Source organism: Sabethes cyaneus, chromosome 1 (genome assembly GCF_943734655.1).
Source record: "Sabethes cyaneus chromosome 1, idSabCyanKW18_F2, whole genome shotgun sequence".
Classification (NCBI taxonomy): Eukaryota; Metazoa; Arthropoda; class Insecta; order Diptera; family Culicidae; genus Sabethes; species Sabethes cyaneus.
In genome coordinates this window covers 156431309-156446868 of record NC_071353.1, presented here as the reverse complement: position 1 = coordinate 156446868, position 15560 = coordinate 156431309, and the positions used below count along the sequence as shown (strand labels likewise).

The 15560-nt window shown below is 43.9% G+C and overlaps 1 protein-coding gene across 5 annotated transcripts in view; it reads right to left on the bottom strand.

The window, feature by feature from the left end:
* The window catches only part of LOC128745358 (protein gone early), a 337621-nt gene that overhangs the window by 61086 nt on the left and 260975 nt on the right, over positions 1-15560 (bottom strand). For all 5 annotated transcript variants that reach the window (XM_053842410.1, XM_053842407.1, XM_053842412.1 and 2 more), the window contains exons 5-6: positions 5894-6041; positions 5646-5807 (exon numbers count right to left, since the gene is read on the bottom strand). In XM_053842410.1, coding sequence (XP_053698385.1) covers positions 5646-5807; positions 5894-6041 — 310 coding nt within the window. The remainder of the gene's footprint in view (positions 1-5645; positions 5808-5893; positions 6042-15560) is intronic.

The following is a 15560-nucleotide window of genomic DNA, read 5'->3' as shown; positions in this document are numbered from 1 at the left end:
TACTCTTGGTCCATCACTATTGGCGTGTTGATGGCCGTGTCAGATTGTACATGTATCCCAGTTCGGTACTGCACTTCGTATGAAGTTAAGTACTTCAACGGGATTTTTATTCCAGATATCGGAAGGTTCTAGGATTCCCTTCCCGAGGATACGCAGCCTGCGTTGTATCAATACTCGGCATTTGCAGTGTAGGTGTTCCGAGGCCTCACTCTCAAGATTACAGAAGCGGCAAGTCTCCTCATTGAGCTTGCCTATCCTCATGAGATGATGTTTGCTCGGGCAGTGACCGGTGATTAGTCCTGTCATTGTACTTAGCTCTATTTCGTTGAGCCTAAGCAACGTTTGACTTTTCCTGATATTAGGATCTGTAAACCTACATAACTCCAGAACTAATCAAGCAAATGAAACTGAATTTGGCATGTGGAAGTTTTTGAAAGTATGAAATGTTTCTATGGTGACCCCCTCTTGAAGCGAGGGCTCCCATACAAATTTAACAGGAACATAGAACCAAATTTGGCATGTGGGGGTTGGCTCGAGACCCCTCTCCCCTCTGGGAAAGGGGGGCTCCCGTACTAATGGAACGCAATTTTTTGCATAACTCGAGAACTAACTAAGCAAATGGAACCAAATTTGGCATGTAGAGGTTTTTGAAGGCAAGAAATGTTTCCAGATTCACGTAAAAATTGGTAACCTCGTCAAATCAAACCAAATAGGTTTTCAGTGTATGGTAATAATCGTTTCTAAAGAATTGAAAATAACGCCCCTAAACTTTTTTCAAGCCAGTTAATTATCTAGCGCCGTGAATTCGAGAAGAAACATTGGGAAACATTTATATTTAATGACGTGATATTCAAAAGAACTTAACTAACTCTAATAGATACATAAGCTTGACTACCGAGAATAAATTTTGTATGAAAATGATCATCCATATTCATGAACTAAACAACAACAACAACAAAATCGTTTCAGTTTACTTAGTTAATATTATCTTAAACCTCTATGGCGTACATCAGAGCTGCGCCAGCAAACATAAGATTAGCATAATTGTTACGCTACCCTTTTGCCATTCACAAAAAATAATGAATCGCTTCCTTAGTACAGTTCCTTCCATACTCTATCTCATCAGTCGGTACAGTGGAGTCGCTTGATCTTTCAGCAGCGCAGCTCGAGAAATGAGACCACGAATTAGTTTTACATTTTACAACGATGAAGCATTTAGATGTGGTGATTTTTGAGGAAAAAGTTCTGAACCGTAAAATGCCAACCAACTCTCACAGCTCAGTACAGTACGGCTGCGGGTTTTCTACGGGGTGAGAAATAAATAACAGTTGAATTTGCCGCCGACGGCCGGCGGCTTGGCAAACCACCAGACGATGCGTAGAATGCGGTTCCGCGGGTGCGCGCGCGGGCTTTTGATTAATGAGTCGGCATCACCAGCATTAAGCATATTTTTTTTCGACTTTGTCTTGTAGTTGGGCCATAAAGGATCTGATTTCCAAAGAAGATTTCTGCTGACTTGAATAGAGTTAAGTTGTCAAAACTCACAAAAAAAAAACCTATTTTACTACTTTACTATTATTCAAACAAAAAATTTATGTTGGAATCTAGTAGAGCTAGAGGATCGCTAACGCATAATCCTTTCCGGTTCAAGTGGATGAACTTTTGTTCAAAATTACATATTAGAGTAAATTGTATAATGAATCACTGTGGGACTGAACTGACTCTAATGGCTTCTATCCGACACCTACTGGTAAACTGAAACCGGTTAGAATTTTTTGTTTTTCGTTTTACCAACTTGAGCTGAAGACGACGACGGCGAATTCTAAGCTAGAAAGTTAAAATTCTCGCAACAGGTTGCGGAAAATAACACATCTTTAAGCGATTTTTTTTTTCAAATTTTTTGAAAATAGCCAACTGACCAAGCACTCTGCGTCTCGCTGCTGCTGCTGCAGCAGCAGCAAGGGTGGAAGAGCCGGAGTGGAGTTGCTTTTTTTAGACGCACTGCCTAAAACGCGCGACGGTCGTGTGATTAGGATAGATAGATGGTTGGCTGCTGCTGCAGCATCACTCACGCCGGGGAAGAGAAACTGGTTTAGAAGCTTTAAGCTTCGAGAGCGCGTTCGAAAAAAAAAATCGACCAACCAACCACATCCCTGCGTGCGTTATCCGTTCGGTTCGGCTTAGAGCAACGCCTTGAGTCGCGACTTCTGGGGCTGTGTATATAAAAAGCGAAAGTATTATCGCATCTTCATTTCGGTTCGATTCTTCGTTCTAGTGACTACACACGGTTATTTCTCTCAGGGTGGACATCATGCGCGTCTTCGTGGTAGGTTCCAGTCTCCAGCAGAATTGGGGTTTTTTTTCGCAAGAAAAATTTGTGTGTTCAGTGCAAACAGCAGTGACAGGGAGCTTCGCTCCATCAAAAGTGTACAGAAGAATTGAAAAACAGGACTAATGTGCTAATCTCTGGACGTTTGTTGTGTTTGTACCTTTGCAGTTATTCGCCGCATGCATGGCGGTCGCAACCGCCGACATCGGCCTGAAGCTGCGTCAGGAGTACGATTCCGGATATGCCGCCGGTTTGGCTGCAGCCCGTAGTGGCGCCGGGGCAAGCAGTGGAGGCTTCTCCTCCGGATTCGGTGGCGGTAGCTCCGGCAGTTTTGGCGGTGGCTCTTCTGGAGCTTTCTCAAGCGGCTCCGGCAGCGGATTCGGCGGCTCTAGCTCCAGAGGAGGATTCGGAGGTGGATTCGGAGGCGGCTCCGGAGGTGGATTCGGAGGTGGATTCGGTGGCAGCTCCGGAGGTGGATTCGGAGGATCTTCGTCAGGATTTTCGAGCGCTTCGTCGGGCGCTTCCGCTGGAGCCGGTGCTCGTGGTGGATTCGGTGGCGGTTCCTCCGGCGGATTTGGCGGTGGTTCCTCCGGCGGATTTGGTGGTGGAGCTGGATTCGGTGGTGGAGCTGGATTCGGTGGTGGTGCAGGTTTTGGTGGTGGTGCTGGTGCTGGTGCTGGTGCCAGAGCCTCCGCAGGAGCTGTCGCTCAGGTTAAATACAATGTCCGACCGGAGGTAAGTTTGAGGGGGATAGTTTTTCGGGAATTAAGTTGGGAAATAATCGAGGGTACATCTCCCATCGACAGATCGTCAAGAAGCACTTCTACTATCACGCCGCTCCGGAAGCTGAGGCTGAAGCCAATGCCGAAGCTCGTGTCGATATTCAACCCCAGACTCACTACAAGGTTCTGTTCATCAAGGCGCCGAATGTAGCTGCTGGAGCTGGTGCCCGTTCCGCTGCTCGTACCCGCACTCAGGAGAAGACCATCGTCTACGTTTTGGTTAACAAGCCAGATGCCTCTGCCGATGCTAGCGCCGATGCCGCCGTTGATACCTATGCCAGTGGCAAACCGGAAGTCTACTTCATTAAATATCAGGGCAAATCGGATGCTTCGTAAGTTGAGGTCAACCGTTGGATTTTTAGCGCCTAACTAATCCCGGCTTTTATCTTATAGTGCTAGCGCAGGTGCAAGTGCTGGTGCTGGAGCTGGTGCTGGTGGCTTCGGAGGTGCCGATTTCGGAGGTGCATTCGGTGGTGGCGCTGGAGGTGGATTCGGCGGTGGTGCTGGAGGTGCCTTCGGAGCTGCTGATGCTTCTGCTTTCGGTGATGCGTTCGGTGCCGTTCGCAGCGGTGCTGCCGATGCTGGCGCTGGTGCTGGTGCTGCTTCCTTCGGTGGTGGTTCCTCCTTCGGTGGTGGTTCCTCCTTCGGCGGTGGTTCTTCCTTCGGTGGAGCTTCTTCCGATGCTGGATCCTTCGGTGGATCTTCCTCATTCGGATCTTCGGGTGCCAGTGCCGGTGCTGGTGCTTCCTCGTTCGGTTCCGCTTCGTCCGGTGCTAAGGCGGGCGGTTCCGGAGGCTTCGACGTTACCTTCGAAGCTGTGCCGACATTTCTCACCGAAGGCAGTGCCTCATCCTCCGCTTCGTCCTCAGCTTCTTCGTCTTCTTCAGGAGGCTTCAGCATAGGAGGCAGTGATGCCGGAAACACCGTTTTCTAAGACGATCTACGCAAGTTATGAGCAATGAAATAAACGGCCAAACGACCAAAAGGACACACGACAAAACAAAATGCAAGCTGCGAGAAGTTCTGGAATATGTCGAGACGAAAAGATGTTATTCTACTTTCTTTCCTGACGGAGATTTTCACAACATGAAGAACATTCACTCCATACAAAATGTGATCGATTTCGAAGTTTTCCCTAGGACGCAATGCGATAAGATCGGCAATGTGAGCAACGAGAGAGAGAGAGATAAAAATCATAATTTAAATACGACTGCCTTAGAAGTTTGTAGCTAGAAGCAACCTTCGTACACTAAGTTTAAGAAAATGCGAAATACAATCTGTAAAAAATAATAGCAAAAAGTCTTTCAAAACACTTCTTTCACGTGAAATTCGTTACCTCTCGAAATTTTGGGGATGTGGCTTTCTAAGCAGTGCATTGTTTTTGGAAAACGAAGAAGAAGTCCGGACCGAACGTTCCAAATAATGTTGTTGATTGAACCAATTTGAAAGAAAAATGCTTCGTAAAATCACTGATCTTGAAGAAATTTGTTTTTCGTGCAACCCTAAAAAGAATAATCCAAACAAAAAATCCAAAAAAGATTTTTTCTAAAGCATTTTTTCTTTCGAGACATCAATTTCAAGTAAGGTCAGCGCAACAAAAAAAGAAAGGTCTACTAAAGATGGTCAAATTTTGAGGTTTGACTCATTATTTTATTAGGATTTTAACATCCTTTCTCATTCACCTTCTTAGGTAGAACTTCATTCACAAAATGTTTTGATATTTTTTAACGTCGGTTTCACCATTTATTTTTCAACATCACGATCCAAAATCCACTATCAAATGTCATCAAGTATGAGCTCAATGTTGAACGAAACAATGCAAAAAATGCAAGAAATCCACAGTTCGACATTGAGAAAAAAATTAACATAAAATGCCAGCGAGCATTTGATATAAAGGCGGCATGCACCCGATTAGTTAGATCGGCCATCCGTTTTCGGATCGATATGTTAATCATATTCAACAAAGCAAACGCTGGTGGTTGGCGAAATGACACCTCTACCTACTTGACTTTAGTTTGTTAGTGTCATCGTCATCCACACTGCTGCTGTGGACGGGGGGACCTTTTAAAAACGTTTTAAACGCTCTAATGTTACTAATGTCGTCCGGACGGGCCAAGGTCAAAGTTTTCCACCAGTCCAGCAGTCCAGTAAAACCAGTTTAACCCCAAAAGAAAGAACGAAAAGAAAAAAAAAGTAAAGCAGTCCTTCTCCTGCATCTGAAGATGATGCATTTGCATTTTTTCGCAATCATAAAATTTCGCATTTTGACTGCCTGATTCGATCCGGTTGTTCGCCGGGAACGGCTAATTTTTTTTCTTTCGTTAACGACATCAAATCATGATTTCTCACGGTTGTCTTCAAAAAGGAGGGTCATAGATGCTTCACAAAAAAAAACTAAACTAGACGAATAAAAATTTAATTTGCAGCTATAGAACTGAAAGATCAAACAATTTTTTCTTGTCAAAGCCTTGTCGCGGTCTGTCGTGTCGCACTGACAAACTCCGTCAAAGAGTGAAGTGGAAGAACACACTTACCGAGATGGTTCAATGCCCGCTTCAGCGAAGTGATGGCTTCGCTGTTGCTGACCGTTTCCACCGTGGTGCAGGTCGAGTGCAGCTTCCGGATCATGGACTGCGTCGAGTAGGACATAGCCACCGAGGGCAGCTTCGAGATGAACTCGTAGGCTGCGGCAGTATCTGTGTGGTGATGAAACATTTCAAATTACCTCAAGGATGATCAAAAGCGAATAATTTATTCTATTAAAACTAAGCCATCCCCCTACCTTCGTAGTCTTGGTGTGCGTCGAAGTTCCACTCCCCCTTGTTGACCCCGTAGAAACTGTGGGCGGCATATTTTTCCTCGAATCGCCCGCAGGCCCACTCGAACGGTGAGCGGCAAACGTCTTCGTCCGGTTTGGCCCACGACAGCAGCTGGAAGGACAAGAGAAGAAAGCAAAGAACAAAAAAACAACGTTAAACACCATTCCTACCGAGAAGCACGATGATTTCCGAACAGGGTTTTATCTTATGTGATCGATGCGCCACGCTCAGGCGATGAGATGAAGTAGCTAAGACGCCAACCCCAATGAGACACAAATGGATGCACGGAAAATAACATTTGGTAAAAATAGAATATATTACATTTTAAATCACTAATCTTGACGTTAGATGTGAAATATTTTTTCAGTTTACACGAGATAATTTTATAAGGTACGGAATTAAGAGATTGTACATTACTATACTATATTGTATTTTTTATACATGAATGGAGATTTAAGTTGGCAACACTTTTTGGTATGTGCGCCAGTGTCAACGGTTGCTTGTTTTGCTTTTTACACTGTTTGGCTATTTTTTATGTGGCTATGTGAAGTCTCTGGTCTACGCCAATAAATTGTAAATCGTCATTAATGAAGTAACCGCTCAAAAAAAGATAGGTAAATTGCAGAGGCTTGCCTGCACAACAATAACTGGGGCAATGAAAAGTACACCGCATCAGTTGCTTTGGATGCCCTTCTTAACATGTTACCATTACATCAATTTGTAAAGCAACAGGCCGCAAAAAGAGTTCTGCAATTCAAACGATATAACCAGATTTTAGGGGCTTCAAATGGTGAGTTGACAACCTGGAAGGAGCGTCAAACACAGCTCTGGTCCTCACAAGCTCCCGCCTCACGCCTCCACGAGTCATATGATACCAAATGCGGCGTAGCCTGGGCAATGTTGTCAATCTGACAATAGCGAAGTGAGGAGGTGCGACGCGAATACTGGCGCGGTAACCATAGCATGGCGGTAGAGGAAATGCTTCGTCAAACACGAGCGTCTGTTCACCAAGGAGGTGCGGCTCAAACAGCGTCTGTTCTCCATGTTAGGGGCGGCTGATTATTATACTCGTCCTTATGCCAGCAGGGACTCTAAACAGTGCTGTGCACGATGGTCCTCCGGCGAGACAGGGGGTTAGGGGCAGGCCCAACAAGCCGCCCTGGAAAACTAAAAGTTACCAACAACGAAGAAGAAAATAGGGATCGGAACAATCGGCGTCGACCCACGCGACGAAATAAGGACTACGATTGGAAACTCGGGACATGGAATTGCAAATCGCTCGGCTTCCCGGGTTGCGATAGGATAATATATGATGAATTACATCCCCGAAACTTCGAAGTCGTAGCACTGCAGGAACTTTGCTGGACAGGACAGAAGGTATGGAAAAGCGGGCATCGAGCGGCTACTTTCTACCAGAGCTGTGGCACCACCAACGAGCTGGGAACCGGCTTTATAGTACTGGGAAAGATGCGCCAGCGTGTGATTGGTTGGCAACCGATCAACGCAAGGATGTGCAAGTTGAGGATTAAGGGCCGTTTCTTCAATTACAGTATCATCAATGTGCATTGCCCACACGAAGGGAGACCCGATGACGAGAAGGAGGCGTTCTACGCGCAGCTGGAGCAGGTGTATGATGGCTGTCCGCGACGGGACGTGAAAATCGTCATCGGTGACATGAACGCGCAGGTAGGACGGGAAGCTATATATAGACCGGTAATCGGGCCAAACAGCCTGCATGCCGCAACGAACGACAACGGCCAACGATGCGTAAATTTTGCAGCTTCCCGCGGAATGGTAGTCCGAAGTACCTTCTTCCCCCGCAAAGATATCCACAAGGCCACCTGGAGATCACCAGACCAACGAATAGAAAACCAAATTGACCATATTCTAATCGACGGTAAATTCTTCTCTGATGTTATAAACGTTCGCACCTACCGCAGTGCGAATATAGATTCGGATCATTTCCTAGTTGCAGTTTGCATGCGCTCAAAACTCTCGACGGTGCATAACACGCGTCGAAGTCGTACGCCGCGACCCAACATCGAGCAGCTACGAGTCACCGGAGTTGCCCAGGAATACGCGCGGCAGCTGGAAGCAGCGCTACCAACGGAAGAGCAACTTGGCGCAGCAACTCTTGAAGATGGTTGGAAAGGCATTAAGACCGCCATCGGTAGCACTGCACTAGCGGCACTAGGTACAATGAATCCGAACCGAAGAAACGATTGGTTCGACGGCGAATGCGAGCAATTAGTGCAGGAGAAGAATGCAGCACGTGCGAGGATGCTGCAATACCGTACGAGGGCGAATGTGGATCGATATAAACAAGCACGGAACAGGCTAAACTCGGTCTTCCGGAGGAAAAAGCGCCAACAGGAAGATCGGGATCGCGAGGCGATGGAAGAACTGTACCGTGCTAACGATAAACGGAGGTTCTACGAGAAGTTAAACCGCTCGCGCAAAGGCCATGTGCCGCAGGCCGATATGTGTCGAGACTCAGACGGTAATCTTCTCACGAACGAACGTGAGGTGATCGAGAGGTGGAAGCAGTATTATGACGAGCACCTTAACAGCGATGTAGCTGAACATGGAGGTGACGATATGGCAATAGATCTTGGAGCACGTGCAGAAGACGACAGAATACCAGCCCCTGACCTCCAGGAGGTAGCAGAAGAGATCGGTCGGCTGAAGAACAATAAAGCGGCTGGGGCTGATCAGCTACCCGGCGAGCTGCTGAAATACGGTGGTGACGCACTGGCTAGAGCGCTGCACTGGGTCATTGTCAAGATTTGGGAGGATGAGCTACTACCGGAGGAGTGGACGGAAGGCATCGTGTGTCCGATCTACAAAAAGGGCGACAAGTTGGATTGTTGCAATTACCGCGCAATCACACTGTTGAACGCCGCATACAAGGTACTCTCCCAACTTTTATGTCGTCGACTATCACCATTTGCAAAGGAGTTCGTGGGGCAATATCAAGCGGGATTCATGGGTGCCCGTGCCACCACGGACCAGATTTTCGCGCTTCGGCAAGTGTTGCAGAAATGTCGCGAATACAACGTGCCCACGCATCATTTATTCATCGACTTCAAATCGGCGTACGACACGATCGATCGAGATCAGCTATGGCAGATTATGCACTACTACGGATTTCCGGATAAACTAACGCGATTGGTCAAGGCGACGATGGATCGAGTAATGTGTGTTGTTCGAGTATCAGGGGCAGTCTCGAGTCCCTTTGGATCCCGAAGAGGGTTACGGCAAGGTGATGGGCTTTCATGTTTGCTGTTTAACATCGCTTTGGAGGGTGTGATAAGAAGAGCGGGTATAGACACGAGTGGCACGATATTCACGAAGTCCGTCCAGCTTCTTGGTTTCGCTGACGACGTTGACATCATTACACGTACCTTTGAGAGGATGGCGGAAACGTACATCGGACTGAAAGCTGAAGCCAAACGGATAGGACTTGTCATTAATGTATCGAAAACAAAATACATGAAAGGAAGAGGTTCTAAAGAAGTGAATGCTGACCTCCCTCCCCGGATTCATTTAGACGGTGATGAAATCGAGGTGGTAGAAGAGTTCGTGTATCTGGGCTCACTGGTTACCGCAGACAACGACACCAGCAGAGAAATACAAAGACGCATTATGGCAGGAAATCGTGCCTACTTTGGACTCCGTAGGACGCTGCGATCGAACAAAATTCGCCACCGCACGAAGTTAACAATCTACAAGACGCTGATTAGACCGGTAGTCCTTTACGGCCATGAGACATGGACTATGCTCGTGGAGGACCAACGCGCCCTTAGTGTTTTCGAACGGAAGGTGTTGCGCACCATCTACGGCGGAGTGCAGATGGAAGACGGAACGTGGAGGAGGCGAATGAACCATGAATTGCATCAGCTGCTTAGGGAACCACCCATCGCTGCCACCGCAAAAATCGGTCGCCTGCGATGGGCTGGACATGTCGTGAGGATGTCGGACGACTGCCCGGTTAAAAAAGTTCTCAATAACGATCCGACTGGAACGAGACGGCGGGGCGCGCAGCGAGCAAGATGGATCGATCAAGTGGAAGGCGACCTGCGGACCCTACGTAGACTACGTGGCTGGCGAATTGCGGCCATGGACCGAGTAGAATGGAGACGACTTCTTCGTACAGCAGAGGAAACCACGGCCTGGAGCTGATTAAAAAAAAAAAAAAAACCAGATTTTAGACGGTAATCTGACAGAACATTTAAGGATCCTTAAGGATTTCGGGTTAAACTCTGTTACTACGTGTTACTACGATTGAAGATTGGATGACAACAAAGACAAACTATGACGTTTCCTTCAAAGTGGTTAAATCAAGCCGCTATATTTGGGAGTCTGGTGGGCCAAGCTTGCGTCCAGGTTCTGTGTTTTACACCGATGGGTCGAAGATGGGTGAAAATACTGGAGCTTGTATTGGCCCTGGTATCAGTAAAGCTATACCTATGGGCAACAGTCTAACAGTATTTCAAGTAGAAATTCACGCCACTATTGAATGCGCGAATATCTGTTTAAATAGGAAGTATAGATTTGCAAAGATCTGCAAATTTTCAGATAGCCAAGAGCTCTGAATGTGCTTAAAGTATTTACATGTAAATCGATGCTAGTGTGGGAATGCTTAGAAAATTGACCAGTAGGAACGAAGTAACTTTATACTGGGTGACCGGCCATTGTGGTATTGAAGGAAACGAAAAAGCCGACAGTCTAGCTAGAGAAGGTTCTGCATCAAATTTTATTGGTCCAGAACCATTTTGTGGAGTCCCGGAGTGTGCTTTAAGGGCCGAAATAATAACATAGGAAACGTCCATGGTAGAATCAAATTGGAACGCCACGGATATATCCAGACAGGCAAAAAGTTTCCTAAGACCAAGTGCAGCAAAAGCCCGGATCTTATTAAATCATAGTAAAACAAGACCTTCGGGTAATTACTGGTCTGTTGACTGGTCATTGTCCGAGCAGATATTACCTAAATAAAATTGGGAAAAATGACACTGCTCAATGTCGTTTTTGCCAATTTGAAGTAGAAACTGCTGAACATATACTCTGCAACTGTGGAGCATTAATAAATCAAAGAATGTCAATATTTGGAAAGAGATTATTAGAGCCCCACGAAATTCAATGAGTTTTCAAGCACCATGAAATTTCAATCTTGATCAAAAGCGCAGAACTCACATATGAATTTTTCTCGCTATTATACACGATGCCTCTGTTGCTATGCGATGTGAACCAAATTCAGCTGTTAAGCCATTTTGTTAATTCTTCCACAGCTGGCATTTCATTCAACAAACCAGAGAGCGGAAGAGAATTAACCACCAGAGAAAACATCAGCAGCGAAAAAAGCTACCACACATTCATGAATTAAGATGGCAAACATATTGGCGGAATTTACATTTTTCTTTCGCGGGAATCGACATTTTCTTAACTAGAAAGTAAAAAGCCTTATAAGAATTAGATAAACATGTAGTTTAAGTGTGTTTTAGTTAACTTTACGATTTATTTAGAGATTCATTCTCTCACGCTCACTCACAGTTACGTATCGCACGAGAGAATGCCTATGCTATTCAACAACGAATTTGTATGTTTATGTGTATAGCAGAATATGATCAAGCGGGAAGAAATGTGTGTGAGTTTTGTGCTTCTTGCTATGAAAGCAGAAAAACTCACGCGTGAGTTTTTTCTGCATAGGATCAAGTTGACATGATTCACAGTTGATTTTGATTTTTGATGAGTTTTTACCATCCTGACTGTGACCATTATCGTTGATCTATTGTGATATGTTTGCCCGGGTGTTTGCTGTATGACTCGCACTGCATTTCTTTGCTATAATCGCTATTGAGTGAGCGATATGCTTATTGAATTTCATGCGTGCTTGTGCGTAATTGGGTTTTGACGTAGGACTACGTCTTTCAGGAAGGTAGCTGGTATAGGGGGTAATTCCAAAAAATCTTTCTCGAAAAGTGGTGAGGTTTTGAACGCTAATAGCTTAGTGGTTACCCGACCGATTTTCAATATTCTTACACCAATCGATTGGAAAATCTTCTAAGAATTGACCCAAATGAAGAAAAATGTGAATTCTTGATGTTGAGGTATCGAGAAATTGAAAATAATGAACTTATGTTTTACCAGAATTCTCGCTCCATGATTGGTTGGAAGATTCTTTACGATGATCTAAACCTATACCAATTTGATATCTGTGCTTGGGAAATAAGCCAAAACAAGTGACAAAGCTTTCTCATTCCAACAAGATTTCTGAACACCGTGATTAAACCTAGACCATTTTGATGTCCTTGCTTGGGAAGTACACCAGAGAGACTGACAAAACCCCCTCGTGCCAACAGGTTTCTTACGAACGCTATTGTTCAATTTGATGTCTGTGTTAGGGAAGTGTGCCAGAAAAAATGACAAGTTCGCTATCCCAACAGATCGCAAATTCTTTACTGCGAGACGATTAAACCTAGGCAAATTTGATATCTGTGTTGGAAAAATGTGCTACAGCTATAGTGTTCGGTTATAATATGACTGTATGAATACGCATGCGTGCCGTTTCATTAGAAGTGTAGTGAATGGATGTGCTGTTGATAAAATAGGATTGAATTGGTAAAATCTCTTCAACGCGGGGAACCATAGGTAATAAAAACAATCTTTAATTTCTGTAAGGTAACAAGTAAGGTAAGGTAAAAAAGTAACAGGTAAGCAATAGTTTGTGTTCTTGATTTTGTTAAATTGTTTCCAAATGCACATAGAAATAACTCTGAAAACTTTTGAGGATTGAACGTATGTAATGTTATTACTTTGATAAATGTTACATACAACGCATGTAGTTAGTCTGTGCATGTAGCATGTATACATGAAGAATCGAATGATTACAAGCATGGATACATGCTACTATCACTACAAAGAGACTTACGTAGTCCTGCGTCACCTATATATGCGGTCGTGTCTTGTACACAACCCCTCTGATTTTTCCGGGATAATATAGAATTCAGCATGAAGGAAGGGTGATGAGGGGCCTGAAAATAAACCCATGCTAAAGTCACTTTGACTTCGAATGGCCTGATTCTACTGAGATTCGAGCCCACGATCATTCGCTTATCAAAGCAGACTCGGTAACCTTGCGGCTACAGAGCCCCTTAAAGCTAGGTATTACTTTTATTGTAAAAAAATATTGCATACCGTCCGTAATCAAGAATCAATTAAAATTTGAAGAATATTCAACCGAATCCAAAAAGGTTTTTATCAAAATCTAGCTTTGAATCAATACTGGTTTATTCCTAGCAATATCGTATTTTGTTAAGTTATTTCTCAAAAGCAAAACCACGATCCTTTTAACTCAGTTATTTACAAAACATCAGCTACCAAGCTGAACGAATAATATGATATGGCTATTTCATAACAGTTTTTACAATCTTCTATGTTATCTTGGAATCTTTTTATGTGGACATTGTTCAGTAAATAAACTTTTTTCCTTTTTTTGAGTTATCCAGCTCGTCGCTTAATAGCGTATAAAACTATGCGCCGGGACCTTTTGTGATGTCAACAAAGTGTCAGGAAGACCTCAAACATCAGTTCTACCTGACGAGACAGACAATGTGGCCCACTAAAACACAGGTTGAGCCCCAGGCTACATTTTCAGTTTTTCGCTCAGTAGATGCTCATTAGACTACAGCGCCTCAACGAAACAGAATTCGAAAGAGTAATGTAAGGAGCAATTGTAGAGTTTGTTATTATCTACAATATTGTTGAAGAATGTATAGCTTTATCTTTACTATTTACGGTGCTGTGAGGCTGCTACCCCGTTGGTAGCAAAAAGAGCGCTCATTTGGCTACCAACGGGGTAGCAGCTTCATAACGCCGTAAATACAAAAGATAAAGCTATACTTTCTTCAACAATATTGTAGATAATAAGAAACTTTACAATTCCCATTTACATTACTCTTTCGAATTCTGTTTCGTTGAGGCGTTGTAGTCTGATGAGCATCTACTGAGCAAAAAATCGAAAATGAAGCCTGTATGAGCCCCAAGCATACCCGTCACGCCGACTCCACGAACTGACACTAAGATCTCTCTGCCAAAGGCCGGAATGTCATATTTCAAATATAATGATGATGATGAAAAGAAAAATGATAGATCGAATTTGTAAATGAGCTTTGGACTTTTTATACTACTTGAGTTGTAAAATGCAGTATAGTGAAGAAGTGGAGGATTCGTCAGACCCACCACACACTGGTCTTCAATCGCGCGCCCGCTATCAATTTTCCAACATAAACAAACCAATAGGAAAACAAATTTCGGACCGTTAGACCGTTATCAACTTATGAGCAAATTTCATCTTACATCTATAACGGAAATTCGTTACCAAACCCGGTTTTTGGGGCTAGACAGCTAGAAATATTATTATTGTGAATTAAATGTAAAGTAGTGTTGTATAAGAATTGACATAATTTTCCTTAATCTGCTACCTTAGCACCTCTTTTATTATCCATAATCATTGTAGAATGCTTCTTCGGCATTTAAACTAGGTCTGGTATCCTGCCTCGATCCTCTTACTAACCTTAAGCCTCCGGCCGACCCAATCAAACCGGCAATTTTCGGAGATATTTGTGACAGCTGTGATAGATAGGGATAAGTCCCAGAAACATTCATCTAATTATTATCAGAGATCCCCGCACTGGCTTTATTCTTAAACGGAATAAAAGCACTTCCTGAACAACGCAACAATCACATTTGGTAAATTTTTACCCCGAGTCCCACTGAAATCATAAAAGTATTTTGATATATACCCACATTCAGAAGTAAACGTGACCGCTGTTCATTTACTGATCAGTTAAAAAGCCCTACACCACGTCAAGGTTCAGTTTTATCGTAGGAATTATTATCAGTAAATAAACTTTAAAAAAAATTCGAAATATGCGTATCATTTGTTGTTAAAAAATTTAAACAAAATCCATTACAATCCAAAAATATGAGTCGGAAAATCAATTTATAAACCAGGAAAATGTCGGGAATTTGAAATGGAGTGGCAACCCTGGATCACGAAGAAAATGTAATTATCAAGAATGGGGTCAATCCCGGTGTAGTGGTTAGCATTCACGCCGAGGGCCCGGATTCAATTCCCAACCCCGCAGAAGTCACGAATGACCCAAGCTGTTAAAGTGACTATAATCACACAAAAAAATATTAAGAAATTACAACAGAAACTATACTATTGCTACATCTATTATGAGTCGATCATGTTTAGATAACCATACGGTGTCATTCCATAATTTAGACTCTAGTTACCGTCATGAAATTGCCATAGTTCTACGTCAAAATATCGAATATCAATAACTTTCTTAATCGAGTTTTTCTCCGTGTAACCTGTATTGCTTTTCGTTTCCACCAGGTGGTACCATATGCACATAAAAGGTAGAGGTGCGTGTCTCGACTATTCTCCGTCGACTACCGCTTGTTTTCAGAAACTAGTCCTAGACAGATAGACATCGTCATTCAACACGCAAGCAGCCGATTTTTTCTTCTTTTTTTTAGCAACTACCTGTTGAGAATGTTTTTTAGCACCGACACCATTCATTCCCATCCGCCTTCCCGCGACGACACGTTCGTCGATTG